Source organism: Phyllostomus discolor, chromosome 6, assembly GCF_004126475.2.
Source record: "Phyllostomus discolor isolate MPI-MPIP mPhyDis1 chromosome 6, mPhyDis1.pri.v3, whole genome shotgun sequence".
Taxonomy (NCBI): domain Eukaryota; kingdom Metazoa; phylum Chordata; class Mammalia; order Chiroptera; family Phyllostomidae; genus Phyllostomus; species Phyllostomus discolor.
The window spans coordinates 26,175,615-26,199,392 of NC_040908.2; the positions used below are offsets into that span (position 1 = coordinate 26,175,615).

General features: G+C 48.3%; 1 protein-coding gene and 1 long non-coding RNA gene across 7 annotated transcripts in view; one reads left to right on the forward strand and one right to left on the reverse strand.

Moving 5' to 3' along the window:
• THADA (THADA armadillo repeat containing) overlaps positions 1-23,778 on the reverse strand; it is a 287,667-nt gene that overhangs the window by 27,791 nt on the left and 236,098 nt on the right. For 4 of the 5 annotated variants that reach the window (XM_028514640.2, XM_036027907.1, XM_036027906.1 and 1 more), the window contains 5 exons: positions 17,753-18,132; positions 17,010-17,128; positions 16,601-16,673; positions 12,444-12,597; positions 9,367-9,498 (listed from right to left, as the gene is read on the reverse strand). In XM_028514640.2, coding sequence (XP_028370441.1) covers positions 9,367-9,498; positions 12,444-12,597; positions 16,601-16,673; positions 17,010-17,128; positions 17,753-18,132 — 858 coding nt within the window. Of the gene's footprint in view, positions 1-4,452; positions 4,456-9,366; positions 9,499-12,443; positions 12,598-16,600; positions 16,674-17,009; positions 17,129-17,752; positions 18,133-23,778 lie in introns of all 5 variants that reach the window. The other variant, XM_036027908.1, reaches the window with a different exon arrangement.
• LOC118501070 lies at positions 18,780-22,486 on the forward strand. 2 transcript variants are annotated; one of them, XR_004903644.1, is made up of 3 exons: positions 18,780-18,967; positions 21,946-22,055; positions 22,365-22,486. It is a non-coding gene; the product is annotated as an uncharacterized LOC118501070 (long non-coding RNA). The 2 variants fall into 2 exon arrangements; XR_004903645.1 differs by lacking the exon at positions 18,780-18,967 and adding an exon at positions 20,842-20,869.

The following is a 23,778-nucleotide window of genomic DNA, read 5'->3' on the forward strand; positions in this document are numbered from 1 at the left end:
TGCCATCACCCTAGCAACCAGGCCCAGCCAGGTACTCAGTGGCAGCTGCCAGTGACGTACCCACTAAGACACACGTGAACATCAGGGGCCCAGGCTTTCTGGGACAGCAACTTATGGGAAAGGCAATCTCGTACTTGGTTAACGGGCTCCGCTAAGACGGCCAGGGAAGCTAGGGGAGGTGGGGAGGTGGGGGGGCGGGGGACACCGGCTCCTGCCCTGATCAAGCACCTTCATTTAAAAGGAATAAATGGGAAAAGGGAACTATCTTCCTTCAACAGCCATCACCTGTTCTTCCCGCCCCTGGGATGCTGCAGTTCCCACAAGCCTTTCCTTCAGAGGGGTCTTCCCTTTCCTCGGCCCTCACCCACAGCACCATCTCTGCCCACCTGGGAGTCTGGATTATTCTGTGGGTACCCCTCTATTTCGGTCACTTCCTTTCTGTAACTCAAGGCTTGGGGAGCAGCAGGGAAGTGCTGCTCTGTGTCTGGGTGCGCCTTGGTTTAGACCTCATTCCCCTCCAGTGATGTGACCCTGAGGAAACCACAGACCTTTCCTGGGCTTCAGATTCCATGTCTGTGCATTAGAGGCTCCCAAACCCTCAAGTCGTGTGAGTCCCTTCGTCTAGGAAGGGGGCTGGCAAGTGGGGGCACGATCAGCCTTGAAGCAGGATGGGCCGCCCTCCCTCGCTGCTACAACTGCCCTACAGACCACAGCTTCCACTCCCTTCCCAAGGATGGACTCTGTTTATCTGCACTCTTAGGTCCAGATCCGTTTTCTTGGGTTCTGATTCCAGGGTCTTCCTTTCAAACACAGCAGTGAGTTTGGAAGATCTTCAGCATGCCCTTTCTATCAATGCCTAGGTTCCGAGCCCAGAGGCTGGGTCTGGACTCCCGTTCTGGTCTCAGAAGAGGTGTTGAAAGGGCAAGGCATTTGGCAGCTCGGGAACCAGGGCTCCGGTTCTGGCTCCATGCATCTTCCCTAGGACCTTGGGTCCTTGACTTCAACTCTCTGAATTCCGGCTTCTTCATATTTAACATGGAGAAAATACCACAAAATGTATTTCATAGAGTGGAGTGAGGATTCAAAGAGGTGGAATGAAGGAGGAGCAGGCAGAGGATAATGTCGCCCCCCTTCCCCCCTCACGCATGCTGGCCTACTAAGAGCAGGGAAGAGACGGCCAGACAAGGGCCCCAGGGGGAGGGGCCCATTCTCAGAGCTGTTGCCACCAAGCTTTGCCTTCCTGAGGATTCATTCAGCACTGGCCCCAATGCCCAGACCACTGCCTGAGAATCAACTCAAGGGTCTTCCCCCGTGCTGGGCCCCTGGGGAGGAAACTCTTGCCCAAGAAATTCCACCCAGCACGGGCCAGGGTGGAATGGCGAGGGAAAGGTGGAGTTAGTCCGGCATCAGCCCGCAGCCTAGGTTTAGTAGAGGTTCTATCAGCTCCCTATGGAATCAAAGTCTCTGAGAAGAGGTGGGGGCCTGAGGTGGCTGATCTAATCTGCCCGAACAAGGATCCACCCCTCAGGGCAATTTCACAATCTGAATTCAAACAGCTCCAAATCAAGCCTTAGTCTGATTCTGAAAACACTAGTCTCTTCATTGTGTTTAACGACTGTGATTGATACATCCCTCCACTCCTTCATTCAGCTGATTATCTAACAGTGATTTTCCTTGAGCATCTATTAAGCTCCAGGTTCTGGGAATTCAGGAACAAGTCAGACAACAGTCCTTTTCTTCTGGTGGAGGGAGACAAACAAGAAGGTAAATAAACAGTAAAACGATACGATGGTGAAAGGACAATGCAGAGAATTAAATCAGGGATGAAGTAATAGCAAATGATCGAGTGTCTACTGTAAACTGGCTGATCAAGGCAGGCCTTCGTGGAGATGACACTGAGGCTGAGACTGAAATGACAAGGAGTCAGCCAGGGAAGATCATTCCAAGTAGACAGGGCAGCTAGTGCAAGGCCCTGGGGCTTGAATGAGCTTGGGAGGCTGGAGTGGCTGAAGCAGAGAGAGATAGAGACAGAGAGAGAGAGAGAGGGAGGGAGCGAGCGAGCTGGGTAGGGCTTTGTATGTTACTTTAGGAGCTGGGTTTTATTCTGAGAAAAAAGGGAAGCCAAGGAAAAGTTCTGAGCAGGAGACATCATCTGACTTGCTCCCATAGCCGCATGACGATGCAGGTAGACAAGGGCAGAGGCGGCGGGAAGGCCAGGCTGCAGGTTTTTGAAGAATCCAGGTAAGAGAGGAAGGTGGCCTGGACTAGCACACACAGCAAGCCTGGCAGACAGGCAATTTGTTTAAGTATTTGCTGAATGAATGAATGAATGAATGAATGAACGAACGAACATACTTGATGTCACCACTTTTTGTCTCAGATTTAAATAGTGAGACAAGAAGCTGTGGCCCGCCTAGGGAGATGTGAGAACTGCAGTGAGAAAAACAATTTAGAATTTTAAAATAGTCACAAAGAAATGAGAGAGGCAAGTAAGTTTGGCTGTCTCCAGGGAGTTTAGGTCAGGCCCGGAGACAGGTGTGAGGGTGCGCCCTGGTGTAGCTGTCCCTCCCCTCCAGAAAAACAAACTTGGCACACACAGAAAAGACTACACTCGCTGGGCATAAAGGCCCTCTGGGAGTGAGTCTGGGGCCAGGCTCTGGTACCACTGAACAGAAAAGACACTTTGGAGACAGTGTGTCTGAGTGGATTAGAAAAAAGCCCAGTGGAGGCCACGCTCCGAGAGCCCCTTTTCCCTAGGACCTGTCCCTGTGAAGCTGCATGAGTTGGAAAAAAGCACAGGGCCCCCCACCACGCAGGGGCTGGGTGGGCAGGACGACTTGGGGAGCAGCTCTAGAGGTTCCAGGGGTGGAACTGTCTGTGACTCAGCACAAAGCCCCACAGGCCCTGGGCTTTGCGGACTAGGTCACCATGGGGCCACAGTGTAATGTCACAGTGACCTGGCCTCCCTGGCTGCTTGCTCAAAGGTTCAGAGCGTGTAAGGTGTGTACATGCTCTCGTGCTGGCTCTGTAGTCTGCATGGATGATGATGGTGCACGTGTGCATGCCTGTGTGCGAGGGGAAAGGGTGTGGAGGAGGAACTCATTTGGGGGGAATCTGAGCCAAGCTGGGTCTTTTTTCCTCCACCTTGCCCTGGGCCACACGGCTGTTTCAATTCGGCCCCACAATGCCACTTGCCTCCTGCCCCGTTCTCTAACCTCTGAGTCTCAATCTTCCCACATCCTGCTCTTGTTTCTGCCCTTCCACCTTCCTGCCAGGCTCCACTGTTATCCTAGAGCCTCTCTGGGTCCCCATGCCAAGCACAGAGGCTGCGGTGGTGTCTCTCAGTAAACCCACGGCCACTGCAGCCCCTGGCTGGCTCTCTGGCCCTGCAGCCTGAAACTCAGACATGACAGGTAACAGTTAGGAAGGGGCACATACCACAGGGCTGTCAGATTCTTAGCCTACAAGACCCAGAGAGTGAGTCCCTCAGAATTTGCAGGAAGAGATAAAAACCATTGCACCCTGAGCTGGTTCTAGCAGGAAGGGTCAGTGTGCCTGTTCTGGAGCCAGCCCTCCCTCCCTTTCTTCCTTCCAAGATTTTATTTTTAGAGATTGGGGAAGGGAGGGAGAAAGAGATGGAAAGCAACATGATGTGTGAGAGAAACATCAATCGGTGGGCTCTTGCATGCGCCCCAACTGGGCCTGCCGTCCAGGCATGTGCCCAGAACAGGAATCCAACCAGCAACCTTTTGCTTTGCCAAGCAACACCCAACCAACTAAGCCACATGCGCCAGGGCCAGAGCTCTTTCTTGTTTCAAAGGGGACCCTGCTCTCCTTAGAGAACTAGGGACTGACCAAGACAATTCCTGTTCGGCGGCCTACTGTGGAGAAAGGTCAGCCCATCAACACAAACTGACCACCATGCATACCTCATAGAAGGCAGTCTCTAAGCCCATGGGCTAGTTGGGAAGATAATACTCAATAAAACACGTGAAACAGAACATAATGAATGAGTAGAGAATTGAGGGCTATTTGGGCTGGTACAACCACCAACTGCTGCAGGGATCCAGAGGACAGGGAGGTCCTGGAGGGCTGGGTGTTGGAGGGAAGGTGGGGTTTAATGTTTCACCACTAAACATTTACATTTGGAGGAATCAGCAGTTTTACACGATCTTTTGTGGGTAAGGGGCCTGGTGGGAGGGAGGGGTCAGAACTCCTCAGAGACAGTACTCTGAGGAAAAGAACCACCAGGCTTGCTTCTCCTTCCCTCCTGCCCTCCCTTGTACATTTAAAAAGAGTTCTTTTTGTTTTTTTATTGTACATTTCTTATAAGAGAGTTTATATCTCATATGTCAGTTATATCTCAATTAAAAAGTTACTACCAAGAAGTCTTTCTGGAACCTAAACTGATAGAGGGTTGGAGGTTTGGAGCCCCTTAAAATACCCATTAACATTCTCATCTTTTCATCAGCCAAAGTGAGGGTCATTCATCAGAAACCTTTCCCTGAAACCCACAAATGGACCTGGAAAGGGAGGCTGCACCTGAATTAGGCCTCCCTAGAGGAAGGAGACCCCATGCTGGGGAGGGCTGGGCATCTCAGGAGGGGGCGCAGAAAGCCACACCCTGCCTGCCCTGCCCTGGGCCCTCCGGCTCACAGAACCCCCACCTCTGCACAGGGTGGGGGGGGGCGGCCTCCAGAGCCACCCATCCCATGGGCACCTCAGATCTGTGCCATCTGTCCTCCTGTCCGGGCGTGCGCAGGTCTGACTCCACTGCACAGCACGTTTGACCTGCCACAAACCTGCATTGGAGACCAGGTGCTCAAACATGCCTGCTGGTGGGGAATGCCAGGGAATAAACCCTGAATTGCTGGATTCTGGCCATTTTAGAGCTCTCCAGAGATTTTTTTAAGGTGTTTTTTTTTTATCCTCTCTTCGTCCAAAAGCAGGATGCTGCTTCGCCCCAGAACTCGGTCTGCCTAACTTGAAAGTCATTCAAACTTGGTGATTAAAATTTAAACACTGTCCAGGTTGTTTTGCCTCACATGGAAGTTCTGCTCATATGGGACCTGACGTGAAACCCTGATCTGGTGTGTACGGCAGGCACGAGTGAGCTGCTTTCGGGAGCCCCCGGAAGTGGGGCCCACAGCGCCAATGGCCTTGACTGTCTCCTGTTTTGAAACTAGAGCTCTTCCCAGAGTACTTCCAGGCTTGAAGTCAAGTCAGAGCAGGGGAAGGAGAAAGATGGGGCCTCTCCTGGAATGCTACCCAAATGCTTGGTTACCTAGCTGCAAATTTCAATGCCCTACTCTTGAGTCCCAGAAATGCCATTTCTTCTGTTCCTCTTAGTGGTTCCGGCACCGGACAGCAAGCAGGTAAGGAGTGGAGAGGTTTACTCTGCTGTAGCTTCCTTAAGTCCTTCTTCCAAAGAGAAGGGAGCCTTAGGTAGTGCTCAGAATGTTACTAAGAGGCTGTGAGTTTCACCTTCCAGGTGACCATGTGGACAGCAGGAGAAAACAGCAGGCAAAAAGAGTGAACAACAAGCCCTGACTGGTATGGCTTGGTGGGTTGGCGTTGTCCCACATACCAGAAGGTCGCCAGTTTGATTCCTACAGGGCGCATGCCTAGGTCGCGAGCCAGGTCCCCAGCTGGGGACGTTCAGGAGGCAACTGATCGATGTTTCTCTCCCTTTCTCCCTCCCTTCCCCCTCTCTGAAAAACAATTTTTTTAAAAAAGTGAATAATAGCCAGGGTATAGCTCAGTGGATTGTACACAGGCTGTAAACCAAAGGGTTGCCGGTTCGATTCCCAGTCAGGGCACATGCCTGGGTTGCGGGCCAGGCCCTCAGTAAGGGGTGTGCAAGAGGCAACCATGCATTGATGTTTCTCTCCCTCATTTTCTCCTTCCTTTCCCCTCTCTCTAAAAATAAATAAATAAATAAATAAATAAATAAATCCTTAAAAAAGTGAACAACCACCATCCTCATGAATGCTATGTAAACACGGGGTCATTTTCTCTGGGCCTTCCAGAATCATTGAGATCATGTCAGTTCACTCCACAAATCTATACCTAAAGCCACTGTGTTCAAGGCGACATGCTGGGGTGATAAACACCTGGTTAATATTTGCCTCTTTTTCCATAGTTTCTCCCCAGTGCCCCCCCGGGGCCAACAACTGTGCTGGGCTCCCAGGATAACTGCCCTGCGTGCTGGGAGGGCAGGACAAAGCCAGGCAGTTCATTCTGTTCCTGCAGCAGATAAAGGTCCCCCCTTTGCTCTCTGTTTCCATAGCTGATCTCTCTGAGGCCTGAGGAATAATCTGTTCCAGATCACAGTGACTTTCGGCCTCTCAGTGCCTTCCTGGATTTCGGGTAGTTTCACTTCCTGGAGCGCCACAGCCCACCACTCCACCAGTGGCAGAGGCACAGCGTGGTGTTTTCCCACGGATCTCGTGCAGGCGTGCAACCTTGAAGTCATCTTCGCTTCCTCTCATCGCCAGCCTCCCATAAGTGCCAGCCCCCGAATCCTGTTGAGTCCACCTCCCATCACCACTGATGGCAGCTCATGCCTCGCAATTTCCCTCACTCACCAGCCCTGATCCCTCCCAGACACACACGGTTCTGGCAACATTACTCCCATTTAAAACCCTCTCCAGCCTCGCTTTACCTGGAGGAGGTCCTTGGCTTGGCACCAAAAATCATCCCTGGTGTGCATGCCCCTGCCTTTCTAGCCTTATTTCCCTCCCTACTCCCCTGGCCTCAGCCGTGTTCTGACCACACCAGTCCACATGCTGCTGCCCCATCAGCTCCCCCCAACTCCAAGTTTTGGCTCTGCTTCTCCTTCTGTGTCCAATGCTCTCATCTGTGTCCCATCTACCCCTTCCTTGGGCTGGCTCTCCTCTCCAGAGCCCCTGAGAGTCCATATGCACCTCACGCCTCCCTGCACCCCCTGCAGGCTGTTGGATGGTGTGGCACAGAGCTCCTCCGGCCCTCACCCCGCCCTCGTTCCTGGGCTGAGATCTCAGAGGAAGGGGACCTTCATGTTTTATTTTCTTCTCACCAGGAAAAGTAAGCATTCATTTAATTTATTTCAAACAATGTTTAAGAAGAATTCTCAAAAGAAGATCATAAATATTAATATAACTTAATATTATCTTACTGTGACATTCATTAAACCACTGACTTGGGGACAAAAATTAATGACATGTATTTCCAATGAATGCAAGATTTAAAAGTGATATTTAAAAGTGATGACTAACTTGGAGCCCGAAGAGCAAACCATCAGTAGTGTGTCCTACAAGATCCCTGAAGGGATGTGAAGAGTTGTTGCCATCAGCTGCTGAGGCCCTTGGGAGATGTCCAAATAAGACAATATTGTTCTGATAAATCACCTGGCTAAACTCCCGACGAAGGTGAAAGATGGGGTTCGACCCTCCATCCTCAGCTACTCCTCTGTCTGAGCAAACACGGTCTGAGCACAAACGTGGGTTTTGGAGGCACTGTCAGCGCAGACAGCCACCAGGGGAGTGCCGGGGGTGCCCCCGGAAGTGACCTTATGTTGCTGAGATCTCTGAATTGGAAGAATCTGGCTTGAGTTTGATTTTTTTGGATGCAAAAAGTCATTCAAAATGGGTTTTAAAAAAGAGGGGGGGGCAATATTTTTATACAGGTTAGGGGGAAATTACGGGAGTCACACTGGGGGCTGCACTGTTGATGAACCAGTCAGATGATCAACCAACATATACCGTGTTGGTCATTTCTAGTTGTGGAATTGGATTTAAAATTTTATTTTGGAATCATTATTCCCTCAGAGGTTTTCACACATGGAATTTCACATGAAAAAGGCACTCCATGTATAATTACTGATTTCTATTTCTTGAGAAAAAATTCAAATTAGGAAGGAGAACATAATACAGTTTTACTATAAGTAAGTTCGGGAAAATTCTGAAAGAAGGGATCGTAGCAGGGCGAAGACTGTGAGGTTAGGAGGGAAGATGTCCACCTAAGGATCCCACCATGAAATGACCTTCCCCAGCTTTGGTGGAGAGGGTCCTAGACAAATCTAGTATCATACTCCATTAAACATTTACTGAGTGCTCGCTGGGTGCTCTGTGTCTCCTGCAAAGGAAAGCGCACACTTTGGGAAAAGGCTGAATCAACAACGGCAGAACTTTGGACCTGGAGGACCTTGGACAGGCTGGGGCGGGGGAGGGGAGAAGGCTGCATGCATGTCACTGGCAGCACGGACCTGAAGGTTTGCCCACAGAGAGGCACAGCTGACTCTGGCTGCACTTAACTCTACAGTATCACTGAGATTATTAAAAAACTAGCTTTTGCCACATCTGCAGAGAAAAGTACCCAGACCATTACAACGGTACAGGAAATTCAAACATTCCAAGGGAAGCTTCCTGGAACCGCAGCCCTAACTATGGGGACGAGGGGCCCTAAACTGCTTATACACGCTGTCTGGCTATTTCCCCTCCATTCTGCTGTCCACTGAGGCAAACTTCTTTGCTCAGCCTGTGGCCCCCTTGCCTCAAACTGGTGTGCCTGCTTCTCTTTGGGATGGCAGACCCAGTGACGTTTCCTGACACCCAGTCCCAAGTGCAGGGAATCCCAGTCCACCAGAGAGGTGACCCTCCCACATGGCCATTTGTCCAGAGGTGTGACCTTTCTACTGCACCTGCCTCCTGTCCCTTCTATCCAGCAGCCCCCTTTCCACCCACAGCCAACAGTTCCCCTGGCTTCCATAGCACGTGCCATCGCACGCAGATGACCAGGGCCCAGGGCACCACAGCTCACAGTATGAGCTGAGTGCCTATGAACTCGGAGCTGTCCTCCCAGGCTGCTCCCCTCTCACCTCCTGCCTGAACATCGCCACCACATGAGGAGCCGAGGCACAAAGGACACTCTAGACTCACACTCATCTGTTTCTGTAGTGCATGAAGCTCACAGAGGAACACAATGATGGATCTCTGACTCCCAGGTTATGTAGCCACACAGATAATCAAGACTTGCCCTTATTTAAAAAGGAGGACAATGTACCTAACAAAAGGCACTGTTTATTAGATTTCTGTCTTTGAAAATAATTTTTCTCTATGGTGTCCTAGAGCGGGGGTCAGCAAACTATGGCTAGAAGATCAGCTCTCAGCAGCCACCTGTTTTTGTCAATCAAGTTTTATCGGAACTGTCATGCCCACTTTCTTACCTATCGTTTAAGGCTGCTTTCCCACTAAATCGGCAGAGTTGTGACAGAGACTGAATGGCCAACAAAGCCTAAAATATTCACTCTCTGGCCCTTTACTGAAAAAATGTGTCAACCCCTGTATAAGAGCAATAGGGCATTGCAGAAGCAGAAGAAAGGGGTACCTGTCGATGGGCAGGTGTTTTCTTGTGACATGGCAGTCGTCACCGTTTCTGTGGCCGCGTCTCTGACAGCTTGCTCTTCACTCTGCAGGAGGGTGAGCACACACCTCCAGAGGGCAAGTGTATCCTGCAGTCCTAAGAAGACAGAAAGGAATCGGAATTATGTAAGATGCGATTTACAAGGAGGTACACACACCACTTCAAATCCGTGGTGGAGAACAGTATTTAATGAGCAACAGGTGTTCCTTTTTTCTGGGTATTATGGGAAAGGAAGGTCTGAGAGTCAGATAAACATCAGGATGGAGACAGGGCCGTAGGGGGGAAGGTTTGGAAGTGTCTTTTCTCTCTCTCTCTCTTTTTTTGACGGCTGGAGGTTTTTGGAGGCAACTAGCCCCAGACAAGGCCCCCCAGAAGGTGCGGCCTGGCTGACTCAGGTGCCGGGCCCCACTGTCCACCGTGACTCACAGTTCTCAGGAACGACACACTACGCATCAAGACCACTTTGGGGAAACCAGCCCGCTGTTGATATCAGTGACTGTTTGAGCTTATAAATTCTGAAAGCAAAGTTTCAGTCAAGATTATGCTTCGAGGCAAGAAACGAAAAAGGGCAAGGAGCCAGGACAAAGGCACTAACCCAGACCATGTCTGTGTGGTGCCTACTCCCTGACCGCCACTACCCCTGGGCAGGGACTCTGTCTAGTCCCTGAGCTAGGTGCTGTGGAGGGTGGAATGGGAAAAGACAGCATCTGCCTCTGAGCAACTCAAAGGAATATTAAGCCAAAGAGCACAAGGCAATGAGAAGTTAGGCATGGAAATGTGTGGCTGTGACTCACTAAATGGAACCATCACAATGGACTGGTGTAACCAAGGCAGACTTCATGAGGGAGGTGACGGGTGGGCAGGGCCTCATAGAAAGGATACATGTTGCACATGGGGGTGGGCCGAGGCTTGTGGAGCATCACCACGGAGGGCCACAGAAGCCCACCACTCATCATCCCTGGTCTTCAGTGGAGAACCGGACCTGTCCTAAGAGCTCTCCTCAGACTATCCTTTCCCTGATGTGTCCATGGAGAACCTGGTATCAGAGTCACCGACGCTTCTTCATTCATACCAAGAACTGCATGGCTCCCTCTGTGGTTTTGATCTTTCCTTTCGGTTATAAATCTGGCTTTAAGTTTTACTCAGTCTTTCAGAATCTGTCCATTTTAATGTTCTGTAGGGTTTAATATTTTCCTCTTTAACATGGTCAGTTATGCCCTCAAAAACCTTAATCTTCCCTCTTTTAGTCCATTTCAATTTTTCTTTTTCCTTAAATGACTTGGTTCTGTCTTCGACTTTCCATGCACTTTTATGTCCTTTGTTTCTCGACTCTGTACCTATTTTTCAAGTTCTTGTAGGTCACCACCCCACAATGACCTCCTTCCTCATGGCCTACAGTGCTATAACCAGCGCTGGTAACTATGAACCAAAGGCTGTTGCCCAGTTTCACTCAGGAATTCCACGCACATTTTTGCGTGATAGGAGCTGGGGTCAGAGTGGCCAAAGTCACCCAGAACATGTGCTGCAAAATACTCCTCTCACTGTAGAAGCTTCACCCAAGTTTATAAGCCTTTGTTCTCATTCCTCTGGATCAAATGATTAAATCAACAGTCCTAGAAGGTCCTCTTTCAGTCCCTGCTGGATGCAAGAAAAATGCCTCCGAGTCACTTAGAAGAAAGAATTAAGAGGACATCAGAGACAACTTTGTTTCCCAGAGTTCCAGGGACAAGAGATACTTCACTGGTCTGAACTCCAGTAACACTTCCAATCTGAGTCTCATCATCTACAAGAACAGTTCTCTCCTTTATCCTATAGATCCTTTCTTAGCAACTACACTGGAAGCTCCTTGCACCCAGGGACTGTGGTTTATTCTCCAGGCTGGGCATGGCAGCGGTGAGCAGAAACAGAATTCCAGTAACAGACGGGAGAGATTCACAGTGCGGCAGTACAGGGTAAGACAGCAGGAGAGGACAGGGTCGGTCGGGACTGAGGCATGGCTGCAGGTTCTGGGTTATTCTTTTATTAGACCCTAGGCTCAAAAACAAATAAAATAGAATACCACAATTTACAAAAATTAGAAAAGATTAGAACAAAACCCCCTATGCTGTTTAATTCCTTAGGATTTCCTAAAGCTTGGTCTCCTCAGATACCAAGGACAGGATGCTCTTTCCTGACTACTATTCTTGAAGCACAGGGGTGGCAGTGAGGAGAGAGACCTGATGGTGGAGAACCTGGCCGGAAGCCAGTGGGCTGAGCCCCCCCATGTAATTTCAAAATTTCTCCATGTTTGTGTCTCAGAGATGCCTTCAACTTAAAACTGAGTCCAGTGAGAGACACCAGCAGCCCCGCCAGTCACTTAAGCCAGAAGCCCGGATGTCCTCCCTGAATTTCCTTTTACATGAACCTCAACACCAAGTCATGATTCAACTTCCTAAGTCCTTTCCATCTTGTCCTTTCTTTTTCCTCAATGCCACAGCTTCACACTGACCCATTCATCTCTCACCAAGATCATTGCCACAGGCTTCCTGGAAGAGGTGACGGTTAGGCCTAGTCTTGAAAGACAAACAGAAGTCAGTCAAGCAGCAATTTGTTTATAGAACCGTTCCCTACTGATGACTCATAGTGCCCATGCTGGCCGATGAGAAGGGGGGGGGCAGGTAAGCAGGCAGGGCACAGAAGAGGAAGAGCCTTACAACCCATGTGGAAGGGTGGACAGATTTTATCCAGAGGGCAAAGGGAACCCACTTACAGGCTTTAGGCAGTGGAGTGAAATCAGATTTGTGTTTCAGAAGGACCACAGAAGCTTCTGGAAGCATAAGAAGAAAGGCTTGGGGACAAGACAGAAAGAAAAGAGGCCACTGAAGAGGCTGCTGGTGAAGAGTGTTTAGAGCAGGAGCTGCGAGGACGGGAAGGCACCGGGAAGACCTAACGGAACAGCGCACACTGCCGTTCTTCGCCTCCCCTTCTGGTCTACCCCGGAGTATCCGTGCGCACTCCCAGCGCATTGGGTGCTGTGGACGATCCCTGCGCACCGCACTTACCGAGAAGGGGGCGGGGGTTGGTGAGGAACAAGGGTGTGGCGCTGGTGAGGACTTCAGCAGCCGCCAGCCTGGACTCCGTGGGAAGATGGTCTCCACAAGATGCGACGACCAACTGAACCCACTGCTTCAGTTTGGGGGCGACGGAGTCTCTGGTCTGAAAGCACAAAGTGTGGAGCAGTTCAGAGGATGCAGTCATGAGTTAGGGATGAGCTACACACCCCAAACTGCAGCTGCAAATTACCTCTTGCCACAGTGGGAAGAAAGGTTTTTCCGTTGTTTTTCCCTCCCAGCTAGGGAGAAATAAACAAGCCCAGGGAAGAAAATCTGACCTATGCTTTAGTAATAGAGTCACTCTAACTGGCAAGCAAGTTCCTTGAGTGTTTTCTGATGCAAATCAGGTTATCAGAAAACTGGTGGATTTGACAGTGTCCATCAGTAAAGACAAAACTTGGGGAAAGACTGTGGCAACAAATAATACTTATCTCCAATAACCAGATACTTCTTCTGTTTTTAATAACAGAACGACAGATTTTTGGCTGGGCATATGGACACCCAGCTAAAGGCTGCATTTCCTAGACTCCCTTGAATTTGGGAGAAACGTGATCAAGTTCTGACCAATGGGACGGTGGTATCCATGCACTTTTGGGCCAATCCTTAGGAAATAGGTGTGACCTTCACTTTCTGGGTTTCTCCTTCCTGGTAGCTGAGTAGGACAGGGTGACAGGAGCTGTCGACCATCTGGGACCATGCTGAGCACAGCAGGACATCAAGGCCAAGGGCCTGGGGATCCAACACTATGAAGCCACCCTGTCCACTTTGGACTGCTTCTACCTGGTTCACACCACTGTGTTTATGAGTTTCTGTTACAACATTTAAAGCAGCATCCCAACTAATGTTACAGGGTGCAGCCAAGAGGGGGGACCCCAAATGGGCATTTTAAAATGGGGTCCAGAACTCAAGGTGTCCAGGAGATTTTGGGATGTCTCCATCCCTCCCGCCCAGGGTGTGGGTTGGGGGAAGGGACAAGTGGAGCAGGGCCATTGAGAGCTGTTTAGCATAGCAACAGCCTTGCAGCTAAGCTCTGGTGTGGTAGTTTGGCATATCTATAACCTTTGACTGGTTGCATAGATATGTTAAGTAGCTGTGACTAGCTCTAAGCCAGGGGAATGGAAGTAACTTCCCCACCCAGATGTAACTGGGGGGGGGGGCGGGTCCCCTGAGTTACAGCGCCTGCGTGGGAGCTTAGAGAGGATTGGCTCCAGGACATGGGGCCACACCTGCCCAGACTCATGATGGCAGCCCAGTAAAGCTGGAAGGACACGAGTTCTGGCATGTGAAGCCGAGTGTGGGAGGAGTCGGAAATAAGGCTGCAGAGGAAGATTGGCCGCGGGGATTTAAAACCCAGATTTGGCGGCCATTGAGGAGGAGAACCATGCTGCTTTAGGAAGGAGAACCATGCGCATCCCAGAGAGGAAGAGCCATGCGCAGCCCTGAGAATGTGAGCCATGTGCAGGCCGGAGGAGAGAACCATGCTGCTTGAGGGAGAGAGCCATGCGCAGCCCTGAGGAGGAGGGCCATGCACAGCCCTGAGGAGGAGAACCATGCTGCTTGAGGAGGAGAACCACGCGGACTTGATGGAGTGGAGACTCCTGCAGCCCTGAGAGAAGGAGAACCACACGTCTTTAGCAGAGTAGAGACTCCCCCATCCCAGAGAGAGGGAACCACGTGGCAGCCCTGGAGAAGAGAACCACGCGGCCTGGCAGAGTGGGGACCCCCACAGCTTTAGAAGGGGGAACCACCACCTGGTTTTAGCAGAGATCCCGGCGACTCAGCTGAGGGTGCCGGGAACCCAGGGAGGTCTCCCAGTCGAGAGGGATTACTAACTGAGAAGAACCAGAGGACTGCCTGAGCCATGGACTTCTAGTTCCTTTCCTGAGATACAGTACTCTGGACTGGGCAAAGGGGGAAGGAAGAAAGGACTGTGTCTGTTTGTGGGTGTTTTCAGGGACTTTGGGATTTTGGTGAAGACATTAGGTCACTACTTTAAGTTAGTGTAGCATTAAATAAACATTTCCTTTCCTTTTCACGAATCTCTGGCATTAAGAGACGTCTTTCCTCTGGCGGCGGACATAACGGACGCGGGGCCTTCTTTCAATAATAGTATATTGTCCCAGGCCCCCCTTGTTGTGTTCTGTAACACTAACATTATTACTTTTATATAGTAACAGCTTTATTGAGATATAATTCACATACTGTGTAATTCATCCATTCAAGTACATAAACAATTCAATGTTTTTTAGTACATTTACACATATGTGTAACCATCGCCACAATCAATTTTGGAATATTTTCATCATCAAAAAGAGAAACCTTTACTCTCTCTGGTTACCATTCTCCACCCTGTCATCTGCCCCCTCCCCTAGCCCTAAACTGGTAATCTACTGTCTGCATGGATTTGCCGTTTTGGGGCATTTCATATAAATGGAATCACACAATACGTAGTCTTTTGTGACTGGCTTCTTTTACTTACCATGTTCTTTTAAGGATCATCCATGCAGGAGGACATATCAGGACTCCATTCCTTTTTAGTGGCTGAATAATATTCCATTAGGTAGATATGCCATATTTTGTTTGCCCATTCAGCAGCTGATGGACATCTGAGTTGTTTCTACCTTTATTTTTTTTAACTTTTCCTAAAAGGGAGTTGTTGTTCCAGATGGACCTTACTTCCCTATCAACTAAGCCTCTCTAAGTTTTCCACATGAGACTACTGGCTCCTCTGATTATTTAGGCAGCGAAACTGACGGGCAACTCGAACCCAGAGGAAGACTCTGATTCCCAACCCAACGCCCAAAGCAACCCAGGTCTTCCCAGGGACTTCTTGTATGTGTTTCTCTGCAGTTCCGCTAATATTTCTCTCCCTGGAAAACTCCCAGCTTCCATCAAGTATCAGTTTATTCAAGTACCATGCAGGGTCGTTAATGTACATGTGACAAATGGTTAAAAATGGCTTTAGATGAGAACAATGTCTTTGGGCAGACAATAGGCTGTCTTATGACTACTTTCTTAGAACTTGTTTTTTTTTTCCCCTCCAGGCTGTTAATTTTTTAAGCAAACTCTTTCCCTTCCTACAAACATCCTCCCCTTGCCTTTTTTTTTCCCTTTTTCTATCTCCCAGTGACCACCTGGCTTTGGCCCCCTGGCCTGCCTTTGAATGGCAGACTGCAGGAAATTGTGTATCTGCTTCATTCTCCCCTCTGGTTTTCTCCCCACCCCCAGCTCTCTGAATTTCACAATCTCCTCTGTGAAGTCTCCCTCAGCTCCCCAAACACTCCCTCCCTCCTGGGGATTCCCACAGCCCCATCCTAACTAGAGCATTTAATGTCACGTCGTTTCCTCCCATTAGACTGTCCCTCCAGTCTCTCTTCATCTTCGTATCTCCACGACCTCTCTCGGTGCTGCGTTGTTGTTAGGAATCAGAATTCCCAACCTTATGCCCACACCATCCCAGTGTGGTGATGTGTAACCAAGCTCCTCAGGTGATTTTACTGGAGTATTGACTGCTTTCTGCTTACAATCCTTCCGTGGTGGCGGCATCGTCCTCATATACCCCACAGTGTGCCTGTATTTGTCTTATAGCTTCTTCCCAGGAAGGTCTTTTGATTCCACAGTCCCACCTCACACCCAAAGGACATGTGAGACAGGTGGGCACACCTGGGCCTCCCTGCAGAGCCAGCTGGGCCGTGTTCTGAGGGAACGGTCAAGCCAGAGTGATACATTTTCATACTTGGTGGCTAGGATGTAATCCTAGTGACTTGCCATTCTTGGAAACAACTGGTTTACTCCTTCTTTAAATAAAGAGTCAAGCTAGAAAAATAAGAAAAAACAAGGGGTCTGGGTGTGTGTGTGTGTGTGTGTTGGTGGGAAGGGGGTTGTGTTATTGTTATGGCCTCTAATCAAATGTGCCCAGAACAAGAGAAATATCAAAGGTGGTGCACAAAAAATTCTTTACAACTTTTACCCAAAGTGAAACATCAATATGAACAGTATTTTTGTAAGGCTGCACACACATGCCACGTATTCTGCCTACTGACACCTTCCAGGTAAAAAAGAGCACAGAAACCTGGACCCCAGGACCAGGGCAGAACTGGCCTTACCTCGTCACTTGTCTGCACGTGGTGGACAATCACTTTGGAGGCGAGTCTCAGGGCTACACTTTGAATTTCAGACCTAGAAAAAGTAAGTCAGAAACACCCCCAAATAAAATCAGACGTATTTTGTATGGGTTTGGTTTTGCACATGGTCTGTAATCCACACGGACGTGCACGCTGGAAGTCACCACCTCCCTGCTATACAAACGCCTCCAGCGGTGACTACTTTTGGTTATTAATGTGCTTCTCAGACATCATTCTATTGCTTGAGCTTGGAACACACTCCTAAGCGGAGATTTGGAAGGAAATACAGGGCCTGAGTCCTTAGGCCAGGACTGTGCTCAAGCTCATTGTATAACTGACCAATGGGCCCACAGGAGGAACTGAGTTTGCACAGCAAGCATTGGGGGCAAACCTTTCATTGGAAGCAACATCCATTGTCCAGTCCAAGAACTCCTCTGGGGTCAGATGGACACAGCATTCTGTCTGGGGAAGCCACTCACTGGGGTCCATGCAGTGGAGAATTTTCAGTATCTGTGTGAGCCAGATCCATGAAAAAAAGAGGAAAAAAAGAAAAGAAAACCACCTCAAGAAAAAGTCTCCAGAAGCTAAATGATAATCACTTGTAATGATAAGGGGGGTCTATTTTTCAAAAAGCTCCCACTGACTTCTTGTTTCCCTCTTAGTATCTTTGAGACGCCAAGACAGGGCGGAGCAGTGACACACCTGAGGGGCCTAGTGACCTGGGGCCAGTCTAGAGGACCAGGCTCCGAAGTCGGCATCCCTTCCTTCCAATTATGCTTTCTAGGAGCCTGTCTACCCCCAAACAGCCACATCTGCAAGACTACCCTCTGACACGTTCCACAGCCAACAGTCAATGCTGTTTCCCGGAGCATTCGGTGGCTTACTCTCAGTCTGCCTTCCGTTAATTCCTGTCACCAACACCATCATCAGCAAACACTTTTCGTAGTGCCCACCTACACACGAAGCCACGTGAAGCCCACACAAAGAGAGTCTTTGCCCTCCTGATGCTGAATTCCCTCCTATTGCTCCTGGAGAAGCCAAACCCAATGCTGACTTCATGAGCTGATCGTACCGGTGGGCTCACCGAAGAGTGTGGGGGGTGGGAGGGAGCGGTCACTACATCAGAGACTTTACCTTGCAGGAGCATTCTGGGTGAGTTTCCTTCATAGCCAACATTAAGAACGTCCCTCCCATATTCCACAGCAAAGGTGGCAGTTCCTTCTTCCCCAATCCAGAGGCTGCTGCTGAAAACCTTTCCAGCAGAGCTTCCAGTGTCAGCAGGCGCACTTCCGGGAAGGAAGACGCCAGCAGCTGAGAGAAGGAGATGGGAACGTCCACTGTCTGCTCTCCAGCCTGGACTGCCACTGCCCACACTGCAGCGATGGCCAGCTTGGTGAGGCTCTGGAGGTACTGGGGCAGGCCAGGCACTGTGAAGGTGTAGGGGAATCCCCGTATTAGCTCGGATCCTGAGACGATCTTTCCGACTTCCTCCCACAAGCCAAGATGCTCCGGAACTAAAAAGCAAGAACAAAACAAAACCCAAAGCTAATCACTTCATTCAAAGTTCCACAAAAGGGCTTGGGAAAATGCAAGGTGTGGTTACACTAGGTGGGACTGTCAGATATCTTTTCTGAGTACATTTCACACTTATAATAATGAGTGACTGGCCCACCAGGATTCAGATTTCGGGTCCAGAAGCAAGTTCCACCTAGGTAACTCATGATTTCCCCATGGGACAAAAGGCATCCCTATCAGAAGATGTTCTCCTTGTACCTACCCCCAACATTCAGTACCTATGAACTCAGTGACCTCTTAAGTCACTGAGCAGGATGAACCATGTCTCAAAGTTGAGCAGGATGAAAGGACATCTAGTCCAAACTGCCTGCAGGGGCTCAGGTCCCTTCTATAGCACCTCTTCTTAGAGGCTCTTGGGTAAACCCTATGGGTGAGCCCGGGCTCACATGACAGACTGTTCCACGGTTAGTAGATCTACTAGCCTGATTCTGCATGCTGAGGCTCCCAGTGACCCCTGCAGACATTTGGATGCAGTTATTATGTCCCCTCTGTTTTCTCCAGATGAAACACCCCTACTTCCTTCAACTCTTCACCATCTCATGGGGCTCACCTTACTCACTATTCTAGCTGTCTTTCTCCGGACACGTATCACCTCCTCTTAAGGTATGGCCCCACAGTGTGGACCATGACCTTTACAAGTGTCTGACCACCAGGACTATTACTTTCCCTGTTCTGACACTAGGTCATGGAGTTGCATTACACTACTGATTCATGAGGAGCATATTGTCACCTGAAACCACAGCCTTTCTTCTCTTGCAGGATCTACAGGTGCTGGTGAGTCATCTTTATCCCACCTTGTACTTGATATTTAGACCTAGACTTGTTTTCTTTCTTTCTTTGTTTTAAAACCAAGTATATCCTTGTTAAATTTTATCTCCCTGTTGAGTTTTATGGTCTGCCTTTTAGATTGCTAAGATCTTTTTATATTCTCAGTTCTTTTTTTAAGTATATTTTGTTGATTATGCCATTACAGTTGTCCCATTTTTTCTACCCTTTATTCCCCTCTTCCCTGCACCCTCACTCCCACCAACATCCCACCCCCCACCACCATAGTTCATGTCCAGGGGTCATACATATAAGTTCTTTGGCTTCTACCTTTCCCTTACTATTCTTAACTTCCTACTGTCTATTTTGTACCTATTATTTATGCTTCTTAATCCCTGCACCTTTTCCCTTGTCCCCTCCCTGCCAATAACCCTATATGTGATCTCCATTTCCGTGATTCTGTTCCTGTTCTAGTTGTTTGCTTAGTTTGTTTTTTTTTAAGGTTCAGTTGCTGATAGCTGTGAGTTTGTTGTAATTCTACTGTTCATATTATTGATTATCTTCTTTTTCTTAGGTAAGTCCCTTTAACATTTCATATAATAAGGGTTGGTGATGATGAACTCCTTTAACTTGACCTTATCTGGGAAGCACTTTATCTGCCCTTCCATTCTAAATGAAAGCTTTGCTGGATACAGTCATCTACCGTGTAGGCCTGTGCCTTTCCCGATGTCGAATACTTATTTCTAGCCCTTGATGCAAGGTTTCTTTTGAGAAATAAGCTGATAGTCTTATGGGAACTCCTTTGTAGGTAACTGTCTCTTTTCCTGTTGTTGCTTTTAAGATTCTCTCCTTATCTTTAATCTTGAGTAATATAATTATGATGTGCCTTGGCATGTGCTTCCTTGGGTCCAACTTCTTTGGGACTCTCTGAGCTTCCTGGACTTCCTGAAAGTCTATTTCCTTTGCCAGATTGGGAAAGTTCTTCATTATATTTTCAAGTAAGTTTTTAATTTCTTGCTCTTCCTATTCTCCTTTATTATATTTTCAGGTAAGTTTTTGATTTCTTGCTCGTCTGCTTGTCCTTCTGGCGCCCCTATGATTCAGATGTTGGAAAGTTTAAAGTTGTCCCAGAGGTTCCTAAGCCTCTCCTCATTTTTTTGAATTCTTGTTTCTTCATTCTGTTCTGGTTGAATGTTTATTTCTTCCTTCTGCTCCAAATCACTGATTTGAGTCCTGGTTCCCTTCCCTTCACTGTTGATTCCCTGTACATTTTCCTTTATTTCACTTTACATAGCCTTCACTTCTTCCTCTATGTTGTGACCATACTCAACCATTTCTGTGAGCATCCTGATTACCAGTGTTTTAAACTCTGCATCTGAGAGGTTGGTTATCTCTTTATTGCTTAGTTCTTTTTGGGGGATCTTGATCTGTTTTCATTTGAGCCATATTTTTTTTGTTTTGGCACACCTGTTATGTTGTAAGGGGCGGAGCCTTGGGTATTTGTCAGGGTAGGGCAACCCATGTTGCTGTGTTGTGGCACTATATGTGGGGGAAGGGTCAGAGAGGGAACAATGCCACTGGCTCAGCTCTTGACTGGCTTTCAGTCACTTCTCTCATTACCCACAAGCAAATTGAGCTTTTCTGGTGCGAATTCCTGGGTGGGTGGGTTTGCATACGTTCTAAGACCCTGTGGGTCTCTCTAATGAACTCTCCTGTGATGCTGGGAATTTCTCCCGCTGCTGCAACCCCCATAGGTTTTCACAGCCAGAGGTTTTGAGGCTTTATTTTGCCCATGCTGGAAGCTTTGATTGCGTGGTCTCACTCCCCAGTTGTTCCTCCCAGTTTATCCAACGACAGCCTAGTTCACCAGCCACTGCCTCACCCGCCCGGTTCTCTAGCCTTCACCTTGCTGTGGAGTCCTCTCCACCCTGGCTGCCTGTCTCTGCCCCTCCTACCAGTCTGGATGAATGTTTCTTCATTAACTTCTCAGTTTTTGGACTTCCATGTAGTTCGATTTCCTGGCAGTTCTGGTTTTTTCTTTTTAAGTTTGTTGTTGTCCTTCTTTTGGTTGTGTGAGGAGGCAAAGTGTACCTACCTATGCCTCCATCTTGGCCAGAAGTCTGTATTTTCAGTTCTGATCAAAAATATCTGGAGCCTGCTTACTATGTGCTAGATGTTAAATTAAAAAAAGAGCACTACCCTTGAGGAGTTTATAGTCTGGTTTGAGACTGAGAAATGAATGACTAGGTAATTCTAATATAGTGGTGTAAATGGTAATCTAGGTCTTAAAGAAGAATGGGTTGGAACTACCAAAGGCAGAGTAATGGTTCAAAGGCACGAGGCAGAATGGACCACGTGGGGAACTATAGGCAGTCTGATGTCACTACAGAAAGAATTCAAGGTGGGGAAGGGCGGGAGATGAGGCCAGAGAAGCACTGAGGCCAGGACACAAAGAACCTTCTAGTCCACGTGAAGGAGCCTAGACGTTCTTCTGTCAGCTAGGGAATGTCCCTGAGGGGTTATTCTGAGCAACGAGGTCAGGTGAACGTGTTCCCTGAAGTGTTCTTATTGCTGAGAGATACAGAGGTAGGGAGAAACGATGAGAGCCTGGGGAAGGAAGGGATAGGAAGAAGATGTGCTTGAGGAGCACTGGAAAAATAAAATTGGTAGCAGTGGGGGAGAGGTTGAGGGAGGAGTCGCAGGTACCTCCTAGAACCTAGATTCTTTAGATAATACATTCATCATCCCACAGAAACCGGGTAATCTCAAATTGACGCACATACCACAAATGCCTGCAATCATCAAATAAGTATCAAGAGTGTAGACTGCGCCAGTGGGGAGGGCAGAGGCCTTCAACAAGTGTTAGCTCCCTGCCTGCCCCTGCCCCCCACCCCACTCCAAGCTCTCACCACTTCATTAACCAGCTCTCTCTGGGTCTAGTCATTCCGCAGTTATGAACCCCCCTAACTTTACCATTCTGTCCACAGAATTTTATCTGTAAGGACATAGGGATAGACATCACCAAACGCCCTGCTGAAATTCATATATCTCATAACTCAGTGCACACTACTGACATCTAGAAGTAATATCTATTCAGGTAACTCAGTTCTTCCCCTAAGGGGACAAAAGGCATTGCTATCAGAAAACTATCATAAATATAATAGAAGTGTAAAATATTAAAGTAACAGTTAAAAATGTGAAATTTTAAAAAATCACATTGGCTTGCAATAGTGCAGCAATTAAAATGATGGAATATTCATTTTACACATCAAATCATTAAAAAAAAGTTTGTCCCAGGAGGCAAAGTGAGGACTCAGTCTCTGATGCAACTCAGCCCTGGGGAGGAAACCACCAACCACCGCCTATGGTTGCAGAACCCCCCCCACCCCCACCGCTCTTAACTGAGACTCTGCAGAAGTCCAAGTTCAAGCAGGAGGACAGCCATCTTTACAAAGCAAGAGCAAATCCCAGGGAGTTGGGATCCTCAACCTTTGTGTCATCATCTCTACTTTCAATGCCTAAAAACCTAATCCCATTACAATTTACTTATGAGAAGACCACACTACCATGGTCTCAGGGCACCAGTCCTTTATCCTTCCACCCATTGCTGCCTGAGGACAACACTGCATTAAAAAGGAACTAATTTGCTTGCCAAGAAGTCAGAAGCATGGCTCAGAGATCTGCTCTTCAAAACCTAATTAGCACTGGCTGGTGTGGCTCAGTGGACTGAGTGCCAGCCTGTGAACTGAAACAGGCTGGTTCGATTCACAGTCAGGGCACATGCCTGGGTTGTGGGCCAGGTCCCCGGTTGGGGGCATGTGAGAGGTAACTGATCGATGTATCTCTTGCACATCCATATTTCTTTCCTTCTCTCCCTCCCTTCCCTTCTCTCTAAAAAGAAATATATAAAATCTTTTAAAAAAAGTAATTGAAGATGGGAAGAAAGGTCTCTAGGCCACTCTGGATAGTTTTCAGAGGAACCTGTTATTGAAAGAGAGACTCCAGGCAGAGTGTATAGTCTGCTGCCGTCAAGAACTGGGCTCCCAGACTCACTTGCTTCCTCTAGGACCATGAAGAAGGATGACATCACCAAGAAGCCAGGGACTTAAGGCACTGTCCACAACAAGCAGGAAATGGGGGACATGCTCTAGAAAGAACCCTTTGGACTTCCTGGCCTATGTTGCCTGGGAGTTCACTATAAAATTCCATAAGCACTTGTTGAGCACATATTAGGTACTTCAGGAAATCAAGACATTCAGAGCTGAGAAACAAAAATTGCCTGCTGTCAAAGAACTTTAAAACTAATGGGAGATAAAGACAACTACAAAAATTGCAAAATGCTTAGTGACCTAAAATTGTTAGTGAGAAAAGCTGACAAGTGTTGAGTATGTACTGTGTCCTATGGAACATCATATACCTATAACTCAATGACATAAAAAACTATCCTTGGTGAGTATTACTCTAAGTGCTGTGACATGTGTGAACTCATGTAATGAAGTAGGCAGGCACTATTATCAACCCCATTTCACAGATGCGGAAACGGAGAGGTTAAGTTACTTGCCCAAGGTCACAAAGAAATGGGGGGTTAAAAAAAATTAAACCCAAAAGAATGACAAAAATGAAGGCAATGGGCACTTCTACTGGAAGAAGTAAACAAGTTTTCAGGAGGGATCGAAGTTTGAGAAGGGCCCCGAAGGCTGCCCGAGGCGCCTGACGAGGAGCGGAAAGGGCAGGTGCCCCAGAGGGTTCGGAGGGAGGGGACAAAGAGCCGCTAACAGGTTTGATGAATTAATGTGGCAACAGAGGCACTTTCTCCAAAC